Raw genomic sequence first — 27,008 nt, forward strand, 5'->3', positions numbered from 1 at the left:
TAAGAATGGCAATTTTTATGGAGCTATTACCAACCAGTTGCCCATAAGCACCAATACGTAGATCTGAAGATTAATGATGTTGCCTCCTCAAAGAAGAAATGATTACAATAAATCACTATTTCTATTAAAAATATATATATCTCACAACAGTCTCTTTCTGGAGACATTCAGGCATTTAGATAGAGAACCCCCCAGCTGTGCAGTACACCCCAACTTGTAGCAGCAGGTACTCACAGGATTTCTGACATCCGGGAGGGAAACCCACAAAGGGAAAACAATGGGCAGTACAAGAAGGTAGGTGAGCTGCTTCCGTGGGGTGTCAGGCCAGGCCAGGCTGAGCGGCTGGTCCTCGTCCTCTTCATTCTGTACAAGAAAATGCAGGGTGCAGAATATGTTAATGGCTAAATGAGGCTAGGGACTGCTTAAAGGGAATCCTTAGGATTGCACTGTATGTCAGTAAGAACCCATGGGAGCTGAAAACATCAAATCAGCACTACACTTAACAACATTAGGTAGGACATAGCAAAATGGTTTTGACCAGACTATGTGGTACCCTCCAGAACAGGTTGCCCAAGGACGTCAGACTGTGGCTGTGCTGACAATGATGCTCGTCCCTTGGGATGCATGCAGCAGTGTTGCACCTTCTCCCTGGAAGGGAATTTCACTCTTCCTGTACCTCTGAAACACCTCTGTGTTCCCACAGGATCTCCCCTGGGATGTGGGCTTGTCTAATCAGTCTAAACTAGTCTGCACAGCCCCACGCCTGGCCACACAGATTGATATATACATAAATATATTTGTGGTGGAATACAAACGCAGATATACAAGTATATGCATAAAGATATACACATTATAAGCATGCAAACTAACTATATATATGCACATATATATATATGCATATATATAGCTTTTTAAGCTCCTGTGAGCTCTTTCCCTAGCATGCCTCTGCCAACAAAATGGAGTCCTTTAGACTGCCACAGAAAGAAAGCACAGAAAGAATGATTCAGCCTTTTGGGTTTACACAGAAAAATAATCTTTCAGTTTTTATCACAGGTAGACAATGTGTCCAGAATTGCACATGGATCTATATTATACCACAGAAGAAAGCAAGAGGAAAAAAATGGCCTAAATGGTTCTTTCAGACAGGTGTGTGTAATGCAGATCCTATTTAGGCTGTGGAAAGATTTTCTAAGAGTGTTCTGTGAAAACTAAAGAGGTCCACAAAAGAGTAGCTTGAGGAATGAGCAAGAAGTTAAGAGACGTGCACACCTACAGGGCTATGATCTTATTGGAACCATGGAGCCATAGTGGGATGGCTTCCATGGCTGGAGCGTTGTAAATTATTCAACAGTGAATTGCTGAATACTGTTCAACTCCTCAGTTGTTCCTCTGTCATGGAACAGTATGACTCTGTGACAGACCTGACACCAACAGACTGAGGTAAGCTCCTGCTTTTCTCTTGACACGTCAATGGACTGCAGCTACTTTGTAGATCACATATTGATGTCAACAGAAGACCATGTTTTGTTAACACCTAAATTTTGTGAAACTCTAATTATGTGATTGTAAGACAACAGTAAAATGACTAGGTCATAATTGCTATTGTCATTAAAAGATACGAAAAAACACGCAGACACAATTTGTAACACTCCACACAGCACTAAAACGGCTCCTGAGCAGCTTGAGAGGCTAGCCTTTGCCTCCAGCTTTTAGCTTTTTACCAAAGCCAGCAGATGACTTATAACCTCACAGCCACACCTTACTGAATTCTGTCCTCTGGGGGATTGTGTCAGTGCAAGACTTTATGGGCTTACTTCTCCATGAATTAATCCATTCTTTTTCCATTCTGGGAGATGCTGTTGAGATGGGAAAATCAAACTGAGCTAGATGCTAAGCTTTGAAATTTGATGACTGAGGTAAAATTTCAGCATAAAAGGACTGACAAAGGGTTGCCTAGGTAACCTTTTCTGACTGGCATGTATATAATTCAATGAGCAGACTCAGCAGGAATAGATCTCCGCAACCAATTGCTTTATAAAAGAGTACTGAATGACAAAGTACTTTCTGAATTGTTGTATTTATAAATTAACTATGACTAACAAGTATATTTAATCATAACAGTATCTTTACATTAGTCTGAGTTTGCACACAAATCTGCACCATGTTCGTGCAATGGTACTTCAGCACTGGTCCTGCACAATGGTAATATGAACAACAGTGGCAAAGCAGCACAAAGAATTATGTCTGGAGGTCTGTCAGATGTGTCCTGGGAAACCTTGCTCCACCTGTTTAAGACCTTTCACTTTCAGGTTGTACTGCTTCATCCATTTTCCCAGGACAACTACAACTCAAAATCTAAGTCCAAATTCACTCAAAGTGGAGGAGGGCGACAACATATTCCCTGCTACTGTAACTGCATGATACATTAGAGACTGCATCTCCACTTCCTATTCCATAAATCAGAATCAACATTTCATAGAATCATAGAATCATAGAATCGCTCAGGTTGGAAAAGACCTTACAGATCATCGAGTCCAACCACAGCCCAACCATACTACCCTAACTCTAGCAACCCTCTGCTAAATCTCACAATCCTCCACTAAATTTGGTTTTCAAATGCTGACCTTCCAAAAATCAGTGAAAGTAAGTATGTTAAACACAGCTGTAAGTATAGCTTTTTTGGACTTCAAAACAGTGCTGAGCCATCCACTGAGACTGAAGAAATGAAAGAGAAATAATTTTCACAGCTACAAAGCTGTGCAAATCTGGATGTCATGCTCTGGACTAAGCAGCAGTGATACAGAATGACTTAGCATGGATTTATGGTGGAGATTGCTTGCACTATCTGTGGTTTCAGCCTATCTGCAATACACATACTGAATATGCATAGACACAGTTTGTAGGAACTAACACTGAAACCACATTTTTATCACTTTTAGATGGTATGACAAAAACTTAACACTTAGAATATTATGTACAATTCCCCTCTTCAATGCTAGGAAGACAAACATAATATGATATACATGGTGGAATTCAGCTGTCTACAAATGGACATGCTGCTCACATTTTGGATGCCTTCTGGCATTCCGCTTGACCTCCAGATGCTCAATCAGAAGCTTAGAATATTCTGCTAGCTTACAACGTACCCGCAGGAATCTCTGTTTCTCCAGGCCAGCTCAGGTGCTGCCAGCCATTTCTACGTAGGAAAATAAACCCTACCCTAAAACTCACTCCCTTGGTATTAACACTGCAGCTAAATAGGTTTAAAGATAATACAGTGACTACATGGGAAAATTGCATTAGTTGACATTATGAACTCTGAAATAACTCAACTGGGTACTCAAAGTTTCATTTTAACCTAAACTTAACTGCTGTCACAAAAAACACAGATCATATTATAATGAAGTAAAACCTGAAGAACTATAAACAATGACAGTTCTCCCACACTTCCAAGTTCATTCTGGTATCTGTAAGGATGGTCTGGAATATGCAAATAAACATGCAATTGTACCCTTACATATAACCACATAAGTTTATTTACATTACAAATCACAAGAATTCTAACTGCTCTAGATAGTCATTAAACATATTAATTCTTGCAGAAACAACTGGCAACAGTTTCACTTTCTCTTAATCAGTATGATCACCTGAAACCCTTTTCCCAAGCTACACTTATTGGTTGATCTCTGGTAGATAGTAGATGCTTTGGAGGAAACAGGAGAAGGTAAAGTAATGCAAACTTTCTGTGTTTTGATGATATAGTAACAGCAGAAATTGCCAAGGCCCCGTTGTGGTCAGCACCTTGCTTCTAGCAATAGCCACACATGGGCACTAGAAGAAAAAGAACTGGATTGTGTGGTATATCTTCATCTTCCACAAATTAAAAGCCTAGCCAAAAGCTGCATTTGATCTTCATTTACAAAAGTTATTAGTGTGCTTCCGTGAAATTCTCATTAGCTGTCATAATTCTTTCCAACCTTTGCTTACTGTATCCTTGTTTTTTCCTGCTGAGCTTGGGACTTTGTTACATATACACTTAGGTGCTTAATATTACGTGTATACCCACGCCTAGATGGGATGGATATGGTACCCTAGTAAGAATTAATCACTAACTACCAAATTAACTCTCTAATGGGCAAACACTCCCCTTGCATATCCTACTATGGTTAGTGGAGCACATCTGTAAATAACAAGTTTTGATTCCCTGTTTTGAAGAAATGAAGCAAGAAGTGTGATTCTGTTACACGTTGTCTTTCAGTATCTGTCACAAATATGTCTTGAACATTTGTTTCTAAAAGAACACACAAATATTCATAATCTTATTCTTGCTACTTCAGTTCTAATTCTAACTCATAATAAACAGTGAAAAAGGGACAGAATCTCCTGAGCTTCTATCTTTCACACTTTCTTCAACCAAGAATATCATCTAAAACTTGTCAGTAATCCCACAGATGAAATCTCTTACTGGTTTGCTCAGGAGTGATCTGACGACTTCTGCCAATCCCCCCCAAAAGTCTTTCCAAAGACAGGAAGATACAACGTGTTTCACTTTATACCAGCATCATAAACATATGGAGACCTTTCACCAATAGCTATTTTGTTTGTAAACAACAGCTTGTAGCAACCTCCATCTACTGAAGTCACAGTGTAAAACACTGCTTCCTGCAAACATCAGAAAGTTGTTTCCTTGGATGCTCACACTCAAAATTTATCATCTTACTAAAAACAGTTGCTTATCTGGAACAACACCAAGCTGCATTTTTACATATATTATTTTTAACTGGTTGTAGTAAAACATGGAAAACAAGTAAAATGAACCACCTCAAACTTCTCTGAAATCCTGAGTCTGCTGCTATTTACCAATTAGCCCATATCTTACAAAAGATAGAGCATTTGAATTGCAGACATCATATTCTGGGGGTTAGTTTGTTAAACCAACCCAGCTGAGGAGCTTAGCCATAAATTCTCCCAGTTGTGCAGTTACTGCACATTTTGATATCCGATATCATTCATCAGCAAACAGCGTCAGGACTCCAACAGAGAGGAAACTGTAGACAGAGACTATATACAACTTCAATTGCCTCACGCAAGTATAGATAGATACAGTACCACCTAAACAAATGCAATTTATTTCTTTGTCTGATAGTGATGTAAAGGACTGTTGAACTATATTTTTTCTTGAGAGTGAGGAGTTCTGTACAGTAAAACTCCTTATAATTAGCAAATCAATAAACAATTACAATCTCAAAATGTTATGTCTCAGGTGCAGTACTGGCTTTCAGTACTGAAACTGATGTTTTTTTTTTCTTTTTTCTTTTTTCTTTTTTCTTTAGCATAGAAATTCTCACATTCATTTATTTCACCAGAAAGGCAGAGGACAAAGGCTACCGGAGCAGTACTGTGAATTCTGCAACAGCCTCATGTCTCTGCTTCAAGCTTCCTGTGTTTTATTTGGATTGCACATTTATTTTCTGTTACATCTCATTTGGAAAAACATGTGAAGAAAAGTGAGATTCTAAGGTGGTATGGTAGTATGCAACTTGTAATGAGTAGGTAAGTCAAAAAGCAGTGGCTCTCCTCTCACACTCTGGAGGAAAATTCAAGAAGGGAGTAACATATTTTAAAACACGTTTAGTATACGTGGACTGACATCTAAGTGCAGTCAGTTTTTATTAATCATCTCTGCACTGTGAACTGACTGAAAATAACTATGCTTCAAGAGAAGCCTGTGGGAACAAGCAAGGCACAAGTAGGTATTTGCTGCAGATTCTGTTATTGCAGCCTTTGCCCTCCTGGGCTCTGGTGCAGATAGCTTAAAGCACAGTTCCCAGAGCTTACATGCAGTTTTCTATGCCCATGTAACTACTGAAACTCTTTGGAAAAAATTGAAAAAAAATAGTTATACTGTAATAGTCAAGTAACAGCTATAGTGCTATGGAGATACAGTTGAAGAATAAGCTTTTGTGTCACTCCATTTTCCCCTGCCCTTGTTTTCAGGTAGGCCAAAATGGCATACAGCAGGAAAAAAAAAAAAAAAAAAAAGTGGAATATGTAACGAAGTAGCCTTAGGAAATTAAAGAACAATCCGTTTTGGTAGCAGTGTAATGCAATGTTACAAAGAGTTTTATTGGTAAACAAGACGCTGGCGTTTATTTTAGGCTGAATGTGGCAACTGAAAAGAGTTTTTGCATTAGAAAAACATATTTTTTATAATGATACAAATGCCAGGCATGCTGGAATATATCACTGTCTTCCAACAAAGGCTGCTCTCATCTTCTCTACCATCGCTCAACTAAATGGAAATGCTTTATATAGCCCAAGAATTATAGCCTATGACAGAGAAGGCAACGCCACTTGGATTCAAATCATCTTAATTTGATGCAAAGGGAGTGAGGACTCCACAGTAGGGGAGAGCTGCCTCCTTCAGAGACTCTGTCCTCAAATACACTACACTGTGATGCTGCTCTTCGATGGGGAAAGCAAAATACACCTTACCACACAGTATCTCAGGTAAGTGTCATGGTTGGCACGTAAACATTTTCCACTGGAGTTACCATGGAAACGGGTAAAAGTGTGTGTGTATGTGTATGTGTGTGCGTGTGTATGTATGTGTGTGGGTGGGAGGAAGAGGTGTTATCTCCAGCCAGGGAGCTATTTTTAGGAAAGCCACTGGCTAAAACGACTATGATTGAGCACACTTAATCAAATGCTTGTTAAGAAGGTGGCAGTGGGTGGACGGGAGGCAATTGGACTTCTCAAAAGGATCATTTCTCTGAAGGACACCCTATAAAATGTTTAATGAGATACTGCCAGTGTCCTTTTAGTCTTCTTTCATTTAGTCACACACACTCAGTACTGCACTGTGAAGTTTCATATAACAGAGTTTTCTCCTTTGTGGCAACCTGCTAAAGGTTAAAAGGAAAAGTGCAGCAAGTAGAACAAAATCCCCAAGGAAGATGGAATATCCAACAGGAGGGTAGGCAATTTCTGGCAGCAAATGAAGCAGGAATGTCTTGCAGACTTTCTGATGGAAGGAGGTATTGCTCCCTTATGGGCTGGGAAAGAGACCACAGATGTCTGTCCCTCCTGTCCCAGGGGGTGATCCTGGTTTTATCAAAGTATAGAAGATTGGCTGCTGCTTTCAATGGGAGTGGTATTTTATGAGAATAGCTGTCTGGGACAAATGACTGAATTTCTGGGTACATTTTCTGAAAAACCATTCTGAATACCTGAAAGCAGCAGCAAGATAGAGTTCACCTTATTGAGCAAAAGCTTGGGCTAACAAGAGGAGAAATGAGATTCCTGGATACTGGTGGATTTGGGTTGTGTTTGTTTGCAAGACAGAAAAGAATGATGACCATAACAGAGCTTGACAGTGGGGGATAAATTATTAGATCCCTATTTAAATCTTTTAGATCCTTGGTGCAAACATGTTTTAGGAATACTCAATGACATGCTGTGTGGAAATGCCCATATCCTAGGCCACAGCTTTCAGCACAATATTTTTTTCCCCAGAGGCATATTTGCAGCTTGGTTCTTCTAGATGGACATCATATCTAATCTCCTTAGTTCTAAATGAACATCTCTGGAACATGGAGTTACTAATGTTTTCAGTGATTTAGAAGTCTGACTAAACAAACTTACAAACTGCTTATGAGCCATGTGTTTGGACATACACAAATGGTAGACTGAAGAGAAGTAAATTTTTTATTGCATTTCCAAATTTCGAAACCACGTAATTTCCTTTTGCTTCAATAAATTCATGCCATCAGAAATAACTGTACTACCAAACCAGAAGAAAATGACATTCTCACAGTAAAATGGTAAATGCTTGTACTCAGAAAGATCAAAATTCAAGAGTATTTCTTGGTCAAGACTGAGCTGCAATGAGCTAGTTCTTGTGGAAGAAAGAGAAGAAACTATTGTCATGGTCTAGCTGGCATATTATCCAGTGCCTTCAGTATTACTTCCCTGGTAAAAGGTGCTCTCAGCATAGGTACCATTGTCTTTGAAGACATGCCACTTCCTAGGGTTATATAGCGTCTGCATAAAGTTTGGAGAAGGTAGAAGAAAGTCCCAGTAGGGCAATGACCCTTTTCCCCTCCTCTAATTCTAATCTTCATCAAATAACAAGGTCTTGTGAACGCTGCTTTGTGTGATTCTGTTGCTGTCTACAGCTCTATAACCAGTAGTAATCCTGTTAGCTTCTATGAGGTCAGTATACCAAATAGAAAGAAAGGGAAGAGCACTGAGTTTGTACTTCTCTTTTTTTCTCCTTCCTGATTCTTGAGGTGATAAACAGCTATAAAAGAGCAAGAGGATGAAATGTACGAGGAACATGCAGACTTTACCCTTCACCAAGCTTTGGTTGAATGCTTTCCCTCTACAAGAAGCACACTTCCCTTAGATGTCCATGGGAGTAGATGAGGATATTCTTCTTCTTTGCTTTTGTGTCTCTTGACCTTCACTCTTTGTATTGTCTGAAATCTCTTTTTTTCTTTTCTCCCTCCTTTTCTGTTCTTAAACCGCTTACTTAAGATCTGCTGTATTTTGTTAACTTCAAGTATCTCAGCAAGGCCAGTGTTAGCTTCAAGGTGAACCCACAGCTTGGGAAGATGTACCAGGAAGCTGTGCACAAAAATCTAGGCAATGAATTGAGGAAAGCACCCTATACGGGAGGGAATAGACAGGGAGCCTCATGGGGAAGCAGGGTCCTAAGTATCACAGAGATCTTTTTGTTACATACATAGCATGAACGAGTAGACTATTTTTATTACAACTTTTTCAGAATTTCAGAATATGTACTTAAATTACAAAATAAGTTCCAACATATCAGTTAGAGAAGCAGACTGAGATAGAAGCAACTGTCAGGTTTTCACTGGAAGAGGATAAAATTAGAAAGGCCATTTGGGAGGACGCCAGCGTGAGCCATCTCAGAATGGTATTAGGAGACTGATATTTTCTTCTGTGACAGAAGATACTTAAAATCCTTTCTTTCAGATTGATGGAGCTAAAAATGCTCCTCCATCAGTTACAAGCTTCACCACTTGCTCCATCTTGTCATTTTGACAGTGATAAACAACGTATCCCACCTCTGACACAGCACAGTACATTTTCAGAGCAACCTAATACTTACCTGCTGAAATTAACAAAAAAGTTCAAAAGCCTCCCTCATCAAAATTTTAAAATATCTAAATGGAGATGGGAGGAAAAGGAAGAAAGCACTGCTGAGTAATGTACTCCTACAATAATTTTCCCTCCTTATCCTGAAGTTGATTGAGACTGAAAACTTCGTCTTGAAGGACAAGGCTGTTTGACCTTGCTGATTTCTGAATAAGCTCGGGAACCACTTCATTACAATGCGAAATGATAGCATAAGGACATTGCTGTGAAATATGATTGCTTTAGATTGCTCTTCCTTCTTTACTTTCACTGAGCAGTTTCAGTACAAAAAATGTGGCAGACCAAGATCAATTTCCCTGTTAAGCTACTGAGCACTCTTAGAGTCTATCAGAGTTACCATACATCGCACAGCCTATTTTATCAAACAGGTTACACCAGGCTATGCTGTCCTTTACTGACATTTGTGAACAGAAGTTGGAAAACCACACTGCTTTGGATTTTATTACTTATTTTGCTGAGGTTAAATGACCTAGCTTACCATAAAATGATGAGTATTAATGTGGAATATAAGTGTAGTGCTGAGATTCTTTATGCCACGGATTTTACTCAATTCTTTTACTTATGAGTAATGTTCTATTAGGATAATAAGGATCTTTTAAGCAGTATGTCAGTCTGTACAACTTATATCAACAAAAAATGTAATTTAATGTTCCACTAAGTTCTCCTATCTATGGCAGACTCATTATCATTACTTGATTACTCAGGAAATCAAAAACCATCCATCTCTATGGACAGATCTGGATTCTCCATTTCTATTCTCAGAGACCAAAATTATCTTTAAACAGTAAAGAATTAAAAAGCCTTCTCGCCTGATGCAGTGCACTAACCCCTCTTGTTGGCCATAACCATCATGTCATTACTCCACCTCTAGGTTTGTAAAGAAAACACTTTTCCCAAAGACTCATTCTAGGTTTTTCTCTCAGTCTTTGCAGACAGAGGCACAAAGTTGGATAACATAACCTAGATATATTTACGTTCCAGTTAAATTATACTACAATGTAAAGGATAATAAAGGGTAGTAGTGTTTAGAAATCAGCCAACAGAAATAAAGAAACACTGTTATTTGTACATCATTTGTCATGTTTTTTTCTGTGGCTTGCAGAACCTTTTCAGGAAAGAATTTTACCTCCTGTGATGTTCCAGCCATGAACAAGGCAAAATGATCTCTAACTTGGACTAAAGTTTTTGTCAAACAAAAAGCAAGTGAGAGCAGCTAAAATGTTGAAACCTAAACCTTGCATGATCCAAAACAAAACAGAGGCATTGCATTTTTTTGCATGATTTTTCTGTACTTAAATGCAAGACAATTCACTTCCTTTGTATTATGGGGAAGATCATACTATGGCATAAACCTCTTTCCAGCCACCTCTAAAAGCAACTTTCTTGTGTCAGCGCATACAAACAAAATCACTTTACAAAATTCCATGTCACTGACTATTTTTAACAAGACTTCCTCTGTGCAGGTTTTGCTGCTTCAGCCTAAAAGCAGCGCCGAAGTTTAGCAAACTCACTACTTTTATCCACTTGTTTGCCTACTTGGGTTGTAGGTCAGACTAATGACATTTTAAAAAATTAAGTCATTATAAAAGACCATGGGAAGGCCCAATTTGTCAGTCATCTATACCTGAAAATTACAGCTCACCTCAGAGAGAAACTAGTTCATTCATATAGCCATTTCAGTCATGGTGTGAGCTACAGAGGGTTACAAAATTACCTAAAAATGTACATGCTAAAATAACTCAATTTAAGAGTTTCATTTCTTCTTCTGTAGGCTTTAACTGTATTCAAGAAGAGTCACAGAAACACTAATATACTGCATTAAAACTTAATTTTTTATGCCTCAAGATAACAGAAGGAAGAGTGGAAAAGTTTGCACACAGCTCCTACTTTCGCACCTACTTTTAACTGTCCTACAAAGCAGAACGTGACAAACTGCCTTCGTAAGAGAAAGGTTTCTGTGCAATATCATGATAATCAGACAAGCGATTTCCATTTGCTATGCTCAGGGCTGTGAACATCCTATCTGACGAGCACAAATGCGCTTCCTAAAAGAATACATTTTAGACTACTATCTTATCTGACAAGAAAGGGCATTGGGCACAAGAGATACATGTGCAAATAGACTTCAGTTCTTATATACAGCAAACCATATTATATTGTATTGCGTTCAGTAATCAAAGAAGGTTGTATTTTTTGTAGACTTCCTTTTTGCAACTTTTTGCTTTTAAGAGGCATATTTTCAGTGAAAAGCAGAATCAAACATGCAATATATTTACTGACAAAAAAACAAAAATTACAATTAAAGAAGCACTAACCTCTTCATCAACATTATGAGCAATTCCATTCTGCACTGGTCCTGAATCACTTGGTGGTGTTACTGCAACTTCCACTTTTGCACCTTTCTCTGTGGTATTATCCATAAACAAGAGCAAGAAAACAACACAGTAGTAAAAAACAAAGTATTAGTGAAACTGCAGTCATGTATTCAGTCTGTTTAAATCATCAAATACTGATGGTGAACAAACCTTAAAAAGAGAGAGACCAAAATTCTGGCTTTCACTTGACCACATTTTGAATCAAATTCTTATAAGTCACAAACTTGTGTTTGAAGAAACCATTGTACCGGGACTCGTGTTCTAGAATAATGTACATCCTTTGCAATACTGCATGCTCCTTATGCTAAACCAACCCTAACATTTCAGGGAAACACAATATATAATGTCCTACACTTACACCAAAGAATGCAAGTGAGGGGCTGCTTTCAAGAAGAAATAGCTTCTGTAACACACTAACCTCTGCAATTTGTATAGTTACTTCCAAACTGTAATAATGTTCCTTCTTTTTCAAAAATATGGGAAAAGAATAAATGGATGACCTTTAAAACAGAATCCTATTGCCCTTGTACAAAACTATTGAAGGGATTAGAAGAATAAAATTGGGCCTTCAGTTTCTGGCAGAACATTTATTCAAATTTATTCTGACTTTCTCTATCTTGGAATTCTCTAAACAGCTATCACCTCTTTCAGTATGTACTAGATGAAAATGTCAACAGCCAAAAATCTTTTGGACAATTTAAAGTTATGGGAAACAGCAATAAGAAATGTCTTATGCAAGTTCAGTGTGCATTATGGTATGCTCGTGTGAACATAAGTAAATACAGCTGTCAAGTTACATTGCTGCTACACTGAGATTCCTCTAAATTAAAAATCTGAGATCACAGCCAAAGCTGAGTGCCAGACTGTGTCTAATTATTTCAGTGCATGTGTATTGTCTCTTAACCCTGCACTCAGAATTATGGTTTATCAACAGTGTCCCATTCAGTTGCTTGACTGAGGAAGTAAATTTTGTCTAAACATAGCACAAGGTCAGAAAAAGTATCATTGAGAAAGTGATTCAGCTTTTATCAGACACATTTGCATATGGTTTTCTAATGCAGAGAATATGCCATGGTAGACAAAGGATAATATGGATTTCCTTTTGGTGTAGGAACTTCTGAACTAAAAGACAAATTCTTGCCCTCAGCGAAAAGCCACTATAAGCTAATTCTGTATAATTAATACAGATGAGCTTAAATGACTTTCAACAACTAGTAGATTCACAAATCAAATCTTAAATAGGAAGGTTGTGTCTTCTTGAGGCAGGGGTGCACTACATAGAACACATATAATCCTAGAGTAGCGGTTCTTGATCCACAGAGACTACACCCATCCTTCTATAACATAGAAGCTACATGTGTGTAATTTCTGACAGGTTTCACTTACTCTTTAGGAAACTCTTAGGGCTCCGTAGAATGAGAATTGGTGAACACTGTTTCCTTTGGATAGGTAAAACATGCATGTATGGCTGGATTCAGTACATGGAACAACAGGGCAACACATCATCAGGAAATGAGCTGGTAATGCTATAAGCCAGCTGAGACTACCTCAGCTATCTGCTTGGACTGTGGGGATGGTGTTTATTTTGCAGAACTGATTAACAAAACATTTTCTTTAACAACACCGCACTGGGGCTGAGCTAACTGCAATTGTGTTGCTGTCCTCTACTTGTGCAAGCAGTTCAGTTACCAGCAGACATGGAAAAACCATGGAGTTTAGTCATGCTGGTCAGTGCTCTCTTTAGACCTATGGGTTGAGCAGGCAGATTAGACGGGAAAATTACAGCAATCTGCCCCTGCACCAACTGTTCACAACTCAACAAACTCACTGAATTTTAAAATGTAAGCTGTGGCTAAGTTTTGCATCTTTATTTCTGCCAGTTCTTCACTTGTCCAAAATCAGCACTGCATTTATGTCTTTAGTTCTTCTGGGAGGCTTTCTACCTCCTAATCAGACCTTCTCATCTTGCACTTAACTCCTGTACTGTCTTTGGATTTCATCCCCTTTTCTACAGGGATTCAGAATATGTTTAGCAAGACAGTAAAAATGAAGCAGACAGAGGAATTCACCTCTAAGGATTTACAAGCAAAATGAAACAGTGAAAAAGAGCCTCAAGAACACGCAATAGATCTGCAAGGCTGCACTCACCATGATTAGCAGCTCCATTCTGCCTTTCACTGTCTTCTACCTGGCACTTCTTTTTGGCGATCTTATGCAGAATTGAGGCCCTCTCCTTGAATTTTCCTAAAAGGAAGCATTATTATTATTCAGATGCAGATGCAGATATTTTGAGAGGCAAAGTTTCTTTGCCATAGCTTAGGATCCAAAAATCATTGCTAATAAACCATTTCCATCCCTCCCCAATAGCAAACGCTATTAAACACTATCTGATGTTCTTACTAATGCTTTTTGGTTTGTTTGTTTGTTTGTTTTCCCTGTTCTGAGAACTCTGCAAGAAGTAGAACAAGAAATGGAATCCAACTTTTCTTCTGAAGCAGTCAATAAAGTTCCACCTAAAAAACTACTGGTGTAGCATTTGAGGCTAAAAAGAAGATGAATATAAATGAATACAGATATTACAAACAAATGCACACTGTTTCAGGTCTCAGTTAGTAGAACAGTAACACAGAATTTAAGACGAACCTATATACCACATCATGGTGCGTGTGGTCAACCTTGTCTCTTTGCACTCAGCTGTGTCCCCATAAATTCTACAGATACTTCAGATGGGAAAGAAGAATCATCAAAACAAATGACTTCCATGCCAGCTTCTCAAAGGAAAATTTCCTTCTCACCATGTTGTCTCCCATGAGGTTAACTATACAGCTCATCAAATAGACTGCCTTCAGGGCAATTCATCTGCTCCTAAGAGAAAGTCCCAAGTCCTATTACTCTTCATTGATCACTGTTTCCAAATGATACATTCAAACTAGGCAATGTCAAAGTAGGCAAACTCAAGCAAAACAAATTCACTTCTTGCTCCACTTTAGTTGATCTGTCTGTGTAAGGGCTGTTTGGATAGCTTATGACAGTATATGTGTTGTAGACAGATGCTCTATGTGCCCTTCTCTTTTGCATCCTCATTGATTTTGCCTCTTAGGACTTTTTTTTTCCCCTTTTTTTTAAGTATGAGTTGTTGACTACAGTATATAGCATTATTAGCAATTCATCTCCAGTTTAAAATTCCACTGAAAACAGTTGAAACACTGAAAATCAACTCTGAAATAAAAAAGACAGCAGGCTTAAGGTCAAAATATATTTCAGTGGAATCACATAATTGATTAGCAACGCGAAATATTACTGGTCATGGATGAACTCACGTATCTGGATAACAGAAAAACAGATCACTGTTTCCAGGTTAAAATAAAAGACATACAAGAAACAATTGTTGGTTAAGAAAGAAATCCTCTCTTCCCTTCTCACTCATTGGAGATTATCAGAAACTACACCATCACAAGAAATAGGTTCAAATGCATGCATTAAAGCCTTCATATTTGCAGAAACTTACGCACAGTACATAGGGACTAACAGTTACCATTCACTTGGAAGTGGAATTTGCATGTCAACAGCAAATCACTTGGAAAGAATTAAAACATTACCAAGATTTAATAAGCAGAAGTATCCTTTCAGCAGCCCTTATCTTTTCACTAGCACATCATACTCAGTGTAGGTAACCAAACATCTGGAGGAAATCATTAAAAGACATAAAATAAACTACCAAAAGCATGAAACTGAAGTTTCAATGCTGGAAAAAAGTAACACCAGTCTGTCTGTAGACAGTGAGAAGAACACAGACAGACCTATGACTCCCGCTTCCCTTTGCCTCCCCTTTTTGTCTATCAGTTTCAACAACAAACAAAATCAGAACTTGTTCAGCAAAGGGGAAGGACAGGCCCACACGGAAAAAGAACCACCTCAGGAAATTTCAGAAAGTCCCAAGATTTCAGCTTAGACACAGACCTTGCATGCCTTTTTTCTCTCGACTTCTGGTGTCATTACTAAAATAACCCACAGGAATTTTACGTTACCATTCTTGTTTTTAGGAGAAGCTAGATGTGTGTATTTCCTGCATGCTGTAGGTTTGTATAGCCAAGCATAGTCTTCACAGCAACTGGTACCATGGGAGTTTAGATCGATGAAAATATTTGACTTCACAGACCCAAAATAGGATATTTGTCCCAGAAAATACTTAATCAATCTAGATTTGCTGAACTCTGATGGATGTTACAGTTCATTTTAGTTTAGAAAGGATAGCTTCAAAGGCTTCCGAAAGGAAGCTCCAACAAGTGATCAAGGCCAGATGATTAGCAAAGAAGGTAGTCTAAAACTAAATTGGTTATATTTGAATATATGCAAACAAATCAGTATTGTATAATACATACACCTTGATCTGCATGTATAACTCCAGCTGGCATCAGCAGGAAGAGTTTCTCTTGCTGATCATGGATATATTAAAAATGCAACCCTTGGACTACAATCTAAATTACAGCGTACAGATTCCTTGGGTCAGAAGTCTCTGATTTTACAGAAAAGTAATTTATCTTCAGAAATTCACTTGTTCAAAAATTTAAGACTTTACAATTTGTCTACTTCTCTGTTTCAGATCAAACACAGCTTACTACATCTGTGCATAACCAGCACCAAAGCCAAGCTTTCATGTGTCAGAAGACATCAGATCTGTGGCTGCTGAACAGTCAGAACTGTGCATTCCAGTCCTGCTGGTGCCCAGTTGTGGAACACAGCTGGGGGGTGGCAACTGATCAGTTGTGGAAATTCATCTCATGCAATTTCAGCTTGAATTGTAAAATGCTGCAGAAGTGTCACCTGAAAATAAATGTAGTTTTGTCATGTCGTAGGCTGTTGGTTGAGGTTACTTGACAGCACAGGAGTACTGCACGTTTTTTTTCCCATCTGGTATGGTATATCATCTCTTTGAATTGGGCAACTGACTAATCAGCAATCAATATAAAGTCAATTTCTGACCAAACAGAAGCAAATAAAATGGAGATCAGTTACAAAAATGTGGAGCCCAGAGGCCCTCTGCTGTATCCGCTATTGTCACCTGTCACTTTTGTCTACCAAAATGGATGTGCCTGTGCCTCTCCATCAGAGGATGAAAAATCTGCTGCCTATGTCCACTCAGGGCTTGGGGGCCCAGGGGTAAGGTTGTATGGCATTAGAAAAACCTAGAGATCTGCAACTGGCTTTACAAGTTTCTGTGGCTAACTTACTGCAGAAGATGAATAAAAACCTAATTCAAGGAAAAATGTAAGAAAATAAAGAGTGAAAGAGATGATGAAAATCAGTGTGATGCAGAGTAATAGGGATTATACTTCTGAATATTCAAATAGAGAGCTGAAAATATAGCGTACTTTGATCTAACTGCAGCTTCTGGGGTACTCGGTTCGTTATTGCTTTATGAAAGACATGAAAATGATGATGACAGTTGTATTTAAGAAGCTAAATTGTATCATAGACTCTTGTCAGTGTTAATACTCCTTCAGACAAAGAGCTTCCTTCCTTCTTTTTGTTACTGGAAGATTTTTGCTACTGGATTTTAGCTACTGCTACAGCGTGCTCTTTGATTGTTTATTCATGAGGAGGGCTTTCTGAGGTGACATTGAATACTAATAGCATTACTTCAGTGTAGGCACAGTAATAATAAGTACATATATTATACATAGCATATTTGCAAGGATATTTTCCCACAAGTAGCTATATTTAACTACCATAATAGGATTTATAAAAAACTGAAGACTATGTATGCAGAAATTGCTTTTGAAATGGTAGATTTAATACTATGGAATAAAATATGAGAACTTTAACATATCCAACTCTGTGGCTAGAACAAGAAATGACATTCACAGCTTGATTTGGAAATACACTGATATTAGACATACTGCAAAAGATTTATTTCTGGTAGCCTTATCTTAATTGCTTCAGTTGACTACTCATGTCAGGTGCATCAGGGTCCTTCAGAAGTGTATTTAAACAACACAGAGACTGGAGTTTCCCAGGTAAAATCTCTGCTCAAGCATCATATCTTATATTGGTACCAACCCTGTGAATCAGACAGTGAATCTGTGCAATTAAGGGTGGTGCTCCTGGGCTGCCCTACAAGTTGATGGTCATGCCTGCTCCAGAAGAAACCTGTATCTATCAATGATGGAAGGAGCCATCTCCAGTAGATGGCCCCCAGATAGTATGGGTATATTTGAGTAACAGCAGCACATACAGAAAACGAGAAACAGTCAGAAGTTACCACTCTTGGTCAAGAGTAAGTCTGTAATGAAGGTTTTCTATAAACATTTTTAACATCAACATCAATCTAAACTAGAAAGTAATCTAAACTTGAATATGACCATGTTTATAAGTACAGAGAAAATAAGCCCTACACCTATTATTTCCAACATTAAAAATAAATAGGAATAGGTAGTTAATCTTACAACAGACCTCAACCTTATCTCTCTCCTCAGATAGGCCACTAACTACTTATCTGAGCACTCAGAACCATCTACCTGGCATCCTAGCCAAAGAGTTGGACAACAGCCTTGATCTTATAGACATGCAGGACTCAGGTCTGGGAACTTCTGAGTTACAGAAATGCTAATGCACTCAGACTGAAAATGTGGGGGGAGCTAAGGAACTGCACTCCTGAATCAGTGCAGTAAACTACAATGCTTTTTATTAGCAGAAGAACTGCCCAAGATTTCAGTGAGCCCTGATTTAGGCCCTAATTAGTTCCTTCTTGTATTGTTAAAATCAGGATTTTAATTTGAATACTTTCTGCATTGCAATTAAGCATGCAATTAATTTTCCATGAATAGTCACGCCTAGTTTTTAGAATTCATTCATTATTTTTGAATAATACAGTAAACTGAAGTCACTAAATAATTTTTCTCAAGCTGAGAGGTTTAGCCAAGTGATTTCAACATCCATAAATGGTCTTGAATGCATTGTAAAATACAATAAAATGAGCATTTACAATTCATACTATACTGCACTATGTAACTTATTAGTGTGGTTTCGCATGTACATTCTTCTTTAGCTGTATTTCCTTATCTGAAAGTAGCAAAACTGAAAAGTTGAAAATAAAAACCTGAAAAAAAGAACCATAGCTGATCGCACTGTCAATGAGGTCATGCAAAAGGGAGTCATTCAAAAGTGGAGAAACTGAAAACAGAACAAAGCAAAATAAAGGAAGAAGTAAACACAGAAAAGGCTTTGAAAAAGGTTGATACAAACAATTCTAAAGTATTTCTTACCTTCTTCAGTCATTGTGTCATAATATTTTAGGTTTCCATATGATCCAAGCTCTACAACATCACAGTAAAAGACACAAAGATAAGGAACCAGCAGACATTCAAGAAATGTACATGTTTTTGCATGTGCTTCATAAACTTCAACAGTGATTAATGTGAAAAATTCTGCAGGACAGTGACACATAGATTACAGAAATGGAAGTGCCTTTCCACCCCCCTGAAACTGCACGTCACTGATTTTAGGGGAGCAACTTGCTAGAGGGTGTTGTAGAAGAAGCACAGAAATCTAGAATTCAACCTTGTCAAGGTGATTACCATTTTGGTGTCCCTATATTTGGGAATACATAATAAACCTTGACAGGACTTGATCAGCAGGAGCTTTGGAAACTAAACAATTTAACAGGTCTCAGGCCATACATACAAATACTTACATGTCCAAAACACACAAGAAACATAATGTCAGGAATTGTGCGTTAATGCCATCTCACACTTATTGCTCTGACTTGATGGCTTGTTACAGAGGGATTCTTAACTTGACTACTATTGTCAGAAAAGATGTATTTACTACCTTTACTAGGGGTTATGAGACCTACATTCATTAAACCATTAACTAGATCTTAATATAATGAATTATTATAGACTGTCAGGGCAGAGCAAAAGCAATGCAGAGATCTCTAGATCTTTAGGGCTATGTTTATTTTTCTGTGTGATATAATCGTTTTTTTTATTATTATTATTTTTATTCCAGATTTTGCTTTACACCTCATTTCTGTGTGAAAATATTATTTTTTTCTTAAAGTTCTGCATACATACAAATTCAACAGTTAGTAATGGTCTCAACTTTCTGCAAAGAGGACAGGAAAAAAAAGCAGAAGGAAGAATTTTTAAGCAATCTGTTGAGGAATTTACAGATGTTTTCAGTTGCTAATTTCATGCAAAATTTTACAATTTAGATTCTGAACATCCAACCTTTTGATAGAGTGTAATCATACAAAGTGGATACTAAACTGCTTGCTAGTGATGTTTTCTTTGGAAATACTCTCTCTTCATGTTTATGAAACTGCTTAAGAAATTAACCACGAAATGCTGGCCATTTATTTTGCTTTTAGCTGATGCACCTCATGATCTCTCAGTATTTTTCCACATAAGTGAATTCACTGGAGGTCTGGCCATTAGTTCTTAACTGTAAAATAACGTGATGATGCATAAGGCTGATGCTTTGAAAGACCCTAATTTTTAATCTATTCTTGGATACCTAAATTTTCCAAAAGAACATTTAATTCAATGCCAAGACAAAATATGTGTAACTGGAGAATACAGTACTACATTTTTAAATGAATTGTGATTGATTGTAAAGATTGCTTCACAGACATACTTTAATAAAACCAATTACAAATATTGGCATACTCTTGCTTGTACAGTGCTGTCTGTTGTCTGCACATAAGTATGAGCATTGAATTTACTTTAAGTCTCTGTTAAGGCAAAAAAACACCCACATATCATTAAATGAATAATTTAAAATACTGTTTTATAATAGTATACAATACGTATATTGTTTTGTAAGACTGTTTTTACTCTTGAAACATAATCTTTGTAACTACATTTACATAAGGGAATCGATTCTCCAGTCATCCTGATTTTAGCCCTAAAGATTTGAGTTCTTTACCCTGGGAGAGGTCCCAGTATCTTCAACATGCACTTCCCTGCATGGAGCATTTGGGAACACGTGTGCCATTTAACTGAGGCTCTGCAGTGACACTACTTCTGTTTAAACTTATTTTCATTGATCTCTGCCCTGTCATGTCTGTGGTCAGGCTTGCTAAGACCTGGGGTAAGGCCTCCGCTGAGGGAGAATGAGAGTGGAAGACAGATGCCAAAAGGAGCCCAAGAGTAATCAGAGAAATGGGAGTACATGCAGGAGACAACACTGCCAGAGAAGGACTGCAGAAACTCATGGAGAAATGAAGAGTAAGAATGCAGGTGAGGAAGGACAAAGTTGAGAAGAAGGCTGTACCATGGCAACAAACTGAAGAACAAACAGAATGATAATGTGAGGCCTCTGATTTCATGGCTGAAGCAGAAGAGTTTTCAGAGGATGGCAACAATAATAGTGAATTATGCTACACTTTCAGAAGGAATAAAAGCAGCCGCAGAAGGGCAGTGCACCTGACACACTGGCAATCTGGTTTAGATCTGTTTTCTTCCCACCTGAGCTGAGAAATACAAGACGAACAGGAAAGTAAAACAGAGACTCTGACGTTACAATAACAGAGAAAAGGAACAGAGAGGCATGAGTGCATGATGCTGACAATAATCACGATCCAGGCAATACTCAACACAACAAGGATTAAACTAGACTAATTCTTGCAGTTAGGAAAATTATTTCTAGGAAAAATCTAATCTTGCTCGTGAGATTATGCTCTTTAGAGCTTTTTAGTCCTATGCCCAGAGAAGAACATTTTATATGATCAACAGTCCACAGACTGCAATGCACACAGTAATGATGCTGCAAACTGTCAGCTGCATATTTGCATGAACTACTTTGTGGATTTCAAGATTGCTTGGGTCAGTGCTGCTCAGCAACACCAGACATCTGAGTTTACAAGCCTCTAACATATCAGCTTCTGCTATAAAGCAAATTTTGCTGCTGTAATAAGATTCTGTTCAACACAGCTGTAAGTAAGCTCAAACTCAATTGAAGTACTTTAAAAAAATATTTGACTTGGGACAGTTTTCTGCTTTTAAAGAAAACTGATTTTAAATGGTCCTGAAAATTTGAAATACCAGGATAAAAAGTGCTTGAGCAGATATTAAAAAAAAGCCAACATTATTAAAATTGGAGAGGTCCAGCTTCATGAACATGCTATGTGGTTCCCATAGGGAGAGCACAGCAGACAGACTGGCTGCCAGCCAGTACAAGCATCCCCACTGGCTGCATAAAACAAAAAGGATGCAGGGATGCAGATTAACAGCTGATCCTCGACAGTGACAGAGTCAATGAATTAATTCGTTCCTTTCTGCATATTTTTACACTAGGAGAGAACAGAGGGTTCCTGGTAATCCTGCCTGACATTCCTGAAGGATTATGACAACACTTGCGTTATTACCTACTGTTCCCTACTGCATACAGTACAACTACTGCAGTGGTTCTACTGTAGTTGCCAACCAAAATCAAAGTAAACGGAAGAATATAGCTACTTGGTGGTACCACACTGACTGCAATTTCGAGCAAGACACCTAATTATGTTATTTTCAATCTTCATAAGTACCATCTGTAGTGAAATACTTATTTCTGCTATTGCAGTGCAGTGCCACTGGCTCCCATGGAAGGAAAGATGGTATTTCCAGAGCTCTTTGATCTCCTGCCACAAGGATCTCAAATATTGCAGGTGTCCCCAGTTACATCTGAAATTAGTCCAGCCTAGAGATTCTCAGAATACTCAGAGGACACACAGCTACTCTAAAGATAGCAACCTAGAGGTACGTACCTCTTCATGAAAAATACAAATTCAGATTCTCAGAACAAAGTGAGGCATTGTGAATTTCTTAACCAAGCATAAGACTTGCACTTCCCATAAAAATACACATTTGCATAAAAACTCATTTCACGCTTCTTCAAGGTAATTACAGTGATTCAAAACTGACATTTCTTTTGTTCTAAACAGGTGTGCTAAAGGGAAAGCACTGATGGTAATCCCTTCAATATTTAGTTCAGCTTCACTGTTGTGTCTGACTTTTCAAATCATAAAGGCATCAAGGCTTAAAACTTAATTGACAACAGTGGCAACTCTGTCTAAAAGGAATTGCTAGGCTTCAGAAACAAACATAAAAAGCACAGATTTTTTTCACTTGTTTTCACTTGTTTCAAACACACACCCATAAATTCAATAGGCTGAATCCAGAAGACAGAGGGAGAAGTGAAATGAGAGAGTAAGGGATCAAAACTGATGATGACATCAAGAATGAGCTTGTGGTCAAGAACTGCAGCTTAAAAGCAAGCAAATGATTATTTAAAATGTTGTAAACATGAAGCCTAACCATGTATTGGAGACAGAAGTAAATTTTTGTGCAAGAGTTGCACATTTGGCTCTGAAGGTGAGTCAGCAAGTTCGTGAGAGCCCATCTGAGGATGCAACAAGGACTTCAGTTTGGTCACCCACTCTTATTCTTCTGCGTTCTACTGTGTGCAAGTGGGCATGTGGAAAAGGCAAATTGTACATGAAATCAATATGCCACTAGTTGGACCAGGTCAGATTTTCTTCTTTTATACTCAAAATGTACTCATTAGGACAAAGGGGTTATGTCTGCTCAAAAAAACCCAAACAAACAAACAACAAAAAAACCCATTAATAATATTTGTTCATCACTTTCACTGAGACTTAAACCTCATGTGGGATTGTCTTCTCTTTCTGAGTGGGACAGAATGGGCAAGAAAGAAAACTACAGAACCAGGGTCCCAGTAAGAGAGACCACAGAGGATCTATGACTAGTGACTACTGCTCCCTGCATGCTTCAGCACTGCAGGTTCTGAATACTACGGACTGATGGTCTCCAAGGACTACAAGAAGATGGTTTTTGTTTAATTAATTACATGTTTAGAGGCAATTCTAAGGATGTCTTTTTTGCCTGCATTACTGTTTTTTATTAAGTCTTTTGCATTCATCATAATGATTTTTTCCTTAGTTACACTATGGATATATTTTTGTGAACAGCCATCTTAGGAATTTCCTTTTGGAAGGATATTTAAACTTACCTTAAACCCTTTAAACCTCTCTGATACGACTTCTGATTTGTGCTTACCGTTGTCACGTTTTACAGCATCTTCTTTTATTACATACTTTTTTTTCACAGAAAGCTGAGGAGTTAGGCCAGAAGGCTTAGAGAAATTCATGTTATTATGTCAAGAAGGAGGTTGTCTTTTTCTGACATTCTCTGCTGCTTTTTCTAGCTGTCATAGTCTTGAAAATTCAATCTAGAAAATTCAATTAGATAACCAGAGAGCTAGCCCTAAACATAAAAAGGCCACTTCTGAAGTTTTGCTAAATACATTGCAATGGCTATGCAATCTAAATTTAAATCAACATTTGATATTTTTCATCAGTGATGTTAGACTAGGAACAAAGAACTCCTGATACTAGAAGCATGTGAAGGATCTAGCCGAGATTAACATTACAGGTGTATAATGACAGTCCTTTCTACATGGACAATTTATGGTAAAATACAAAAATCCCACCAATTATGTGATATCACACATTGTGATTTTTAAAAAGGAAGATTTCCTTTAAAAAAAATACTTTAATTGAATCTTAATTTAAATTTGACTCCCATCTTCTGTGTACTACACATACCCCTTAGCTTCCTTACTGACTACTTAAATCCTATGTAGGACAGACTGGAACTGCTGCAGGAGTTAATATGTATTGCCACTGCAGTACGCAGAGTAGAGAAAGCAGATGTTATAAAAGGTTAAAAAAAATTTCACACTGCCTCCAGATAATCTAAACTATGCCATTTATAATTCAGTGCTGTAGCCTACATTTTTACTTGTAGACTTGCAAGCTGGAAGTCTTGCAAAAATGGAAACCTTGCTGTTGAGATGGTGTAGTATATAAATGGATCTCTTCTGGATTTGAGTAATACAGTAAATAATAATAATTGCATACATTTTAGAATTATATCTATTAGTTGTTTTATTAACACTCCTAAGCAAATAAATATTTTAACTGAAGATCATAAGGCAAAATCTTATGTTGATGCTTCTGGCTGATATTCAGTTTCTTGAGCTGTAGGCAGCACATTGGCTTATAACAAAATAATGTAATACTGGCTCCGGCCTCTATAAAGAACTGTGATCAACTTTCATCTTCTCTGCTGATAACAAGCCTCTATTCCTGTTTTTTCTCCTTACATGTCCTTACCTTGTTTATTACTGTGGGTGATTTTGCCCTGAAAATAATCTTATTAAAGATGTCTGTTTTTATTACAATTAGTTTACTGCAATTGTATGTAATTGCAGTGTGAGTAGAAATAAATAAAAACATATACGATCTTATCAGTAGAGCTCTGGGCAGCTCAGAAGCACGGCCAAAAGCAAAATCGGTTTTACTTTGCTCCTGGTGCACCATTTAAAATGAAGGCTGAAAACCCACTGCTCTAACACACTATATTATCCAGAAGATCTTACGGTGCCAAAAAGAAGTTTGTCAGAGGATCAAAGGAGCTTTAGCTGATAGAAGATAAATGAGAAAATATTTTTGAAGAGGTGATCAGTGGCCTCTTATTAACACCTAAAAGTAACAGAAAGTTGTTTCAATGACTACTGTGTGTCAGAACAGGTTTCTGATACTTCTAGGTGATTTATTTATTTATTTATTTATTTAATTTAAGAAAGGCATCAAGTGGCTTGTTCCTGATGGCTTTGTTTCCTTTCCCATCTTCTTTCATTCATGTGTTGTCTTTGTGGCACCTTCCAACAAACTCATTGAAGACAGGTGCCATACCTGCTGGAGAACATAGTAACTACCTAAGGACAACCAGTATACCGACAGAGCTGCCTCTGCCTGGGCCAAACATAGCCCTCCAGTATTTCCTTTGAAAGAATTTTCTAGTACTAATTCAAACACACTTCTAAAATATAGACAAGACTTGCTCATGAAGACTAATCATGCTGGGAGCTTTACCACTGATTCTGAAGGTGAGAGGTTTTTACCTCTTCTCTTTGAGACCTGGCACTGGGGAGACATTTGGCTACAGCTGCAATGAATTGCTCCTATGGTTTTCAGGATTTCTGAGGAGAATAATGCAAGGGCATCCAATTTTTTTCTTTTGTTTTGTTTTGTTTTTTGAGGATGAAGAAATCTGCCATAAGCAAACTGAAGTAAAGGAAAAACTCCACCTTCCCACTCAAGAGAAACTCCCTTTTAGCTACTACTACACCCTGATCTATATAGACTTATAAACTATTCATGTTCTTTGTTGTTAATATTTTTAACAAGAAAAATCAGATTTAGGAAGAAACTTAAAATGAAGCCAATGCTATTAAGCATGGAATTGCATAGACAGGACAGCTGCTCTGGGATAATGCCTGCACTTAAATATTCATGCCTTCTTTTCACGCTCTGTAGGGACTCCCATGAAGAATATGCTTTCTGAAGAACAGAGCCTCACTGGAAAATACCATGGGATGTGAGACAAGAATTTCGCCGGCAGCAAACAGCTTGAGTAGGTTCTAGTTAAAAGAATAAAACATGACATATAGAAATAAATTGTTGAGAAAACTAACATTTACCACAAAACAAGGGATACATTTCAAATTTTCAAAAATAAATTATAAAAAAGCATCAGAAAACTTCCATTATTCAGACTTTGCTACCTACACAGAAGAATACGGATTTTAAATGTGACCTATGCTACTTATGTCAGAAATTCAGGATGTTTAATAGAGTCTTTACCAGTGGGGAATAATAACTTAATAAAAGGAGGGAAAACAGAGTGATTAGAAGGGAAAGACATGTTCATCTAAAGTAAAATCTTGTGATTTCCTAAGGGAAACAGCTACTTCTCTCTCAACGTTCTGACAATTAACAAGTTATTAACAAGGCTATCTAAGATACCATATATAGCATCTCTGTTTATTCACATAGACCTGCCCTTGGCTATCCATAATTCATGATTTCAGCTTTACCTATGCGGTTACTTGCACTGGCAGTATGGAGAGTTCTACCCACAGCTTTTGAAATGAGTTTGATGCTGGCAATATCTGTAAAAATACTAATCTCACCTACATTTACCATGTAACCTCATCATGTACCTAAATTTCTGTGGTATCTGTCACAGCTGAAAAGTAGAGAAAATGGAAAGAAGGCCTCAGTAGAGAGGGATGTTTCTCATCACTAATGGCTGTGCTGAGAACCATACTCTGAAAACCAAGTTAGCAATACGTGCTTGCAGCAAAGAAGACAAGTATTATGCTGGGCTGCATTTTTTTGAGCACCGCATCAGGCTCAGGGAGGTAACCTTTCCCCTCTACTCAGCACTGGTGAGACACATCTGCATGTTGGGTCCCAACCTGGGCTCCCCAGTGCAGAAGGGTCACTAGAGTGAGTCCAGTACTTGTCTACAAAGATGATGAAGTTCTTAGCTGCTTAGCATGGAGGGGGCAAAGCTCAGAGATCTTATCCATGTACCT

At 37.8% G+C, this 27,008-nt stretch overlaps 1 protein-coding gene across 15 annotated transcripts in view; it reads right to left on the minus strand.

Moving 5' to 3' along the window:
- SLC24A2 (solute carrier family 24 member 2) overlaps positions 1–27,008 on the minus strand; it is a 110,368-nt gene that overhangs the window by 16,718 nt on the left and 66,642 nt on the right. For 9 of the 15 annotated variants that reach the window (XM_046905289.1, XM_040655480.2, NM_001397110.1 and 6 more), the window contains 3 exons: positions 13,707–13,802; positions 11,499–11,587; positions 235–363 (listed from right to left, as the gene is read on the minus strand). In XM_046905289.1, coding sequence (XP_046761245.1) covers positions 235–363; positions 11,499–11,587; positions 13,707–13,802 — 314 coding nt within the window. Of the gene's footprint in view, positions 1–234; positions 364–11,498; positions 11,588–13,706; positions 13,803–18,823; positions 18,875–27,008 lie in introns of all 15 variants that reach the window. The other 6 variants (XM_040655478.2, XM_015280084.4, XM_040655477.2 and 3 more) reach the window with 1 other exon arrangement.

This window comes from Gallus gallus, chromosome Z (genome assembly GCF_016699485.2).
Source record: "Gallus gallus isolate bGalGal1 chromosome Z, bGalGal1.mat.broiler.GRCg7b, whole genome shotgun sequence".
Classification (NCBI taxonomy): Eukaryota; Metazoa; Chordata; class Aves; order Galliformes; family Phasianidae; genus Gallus; species Gallus gallus.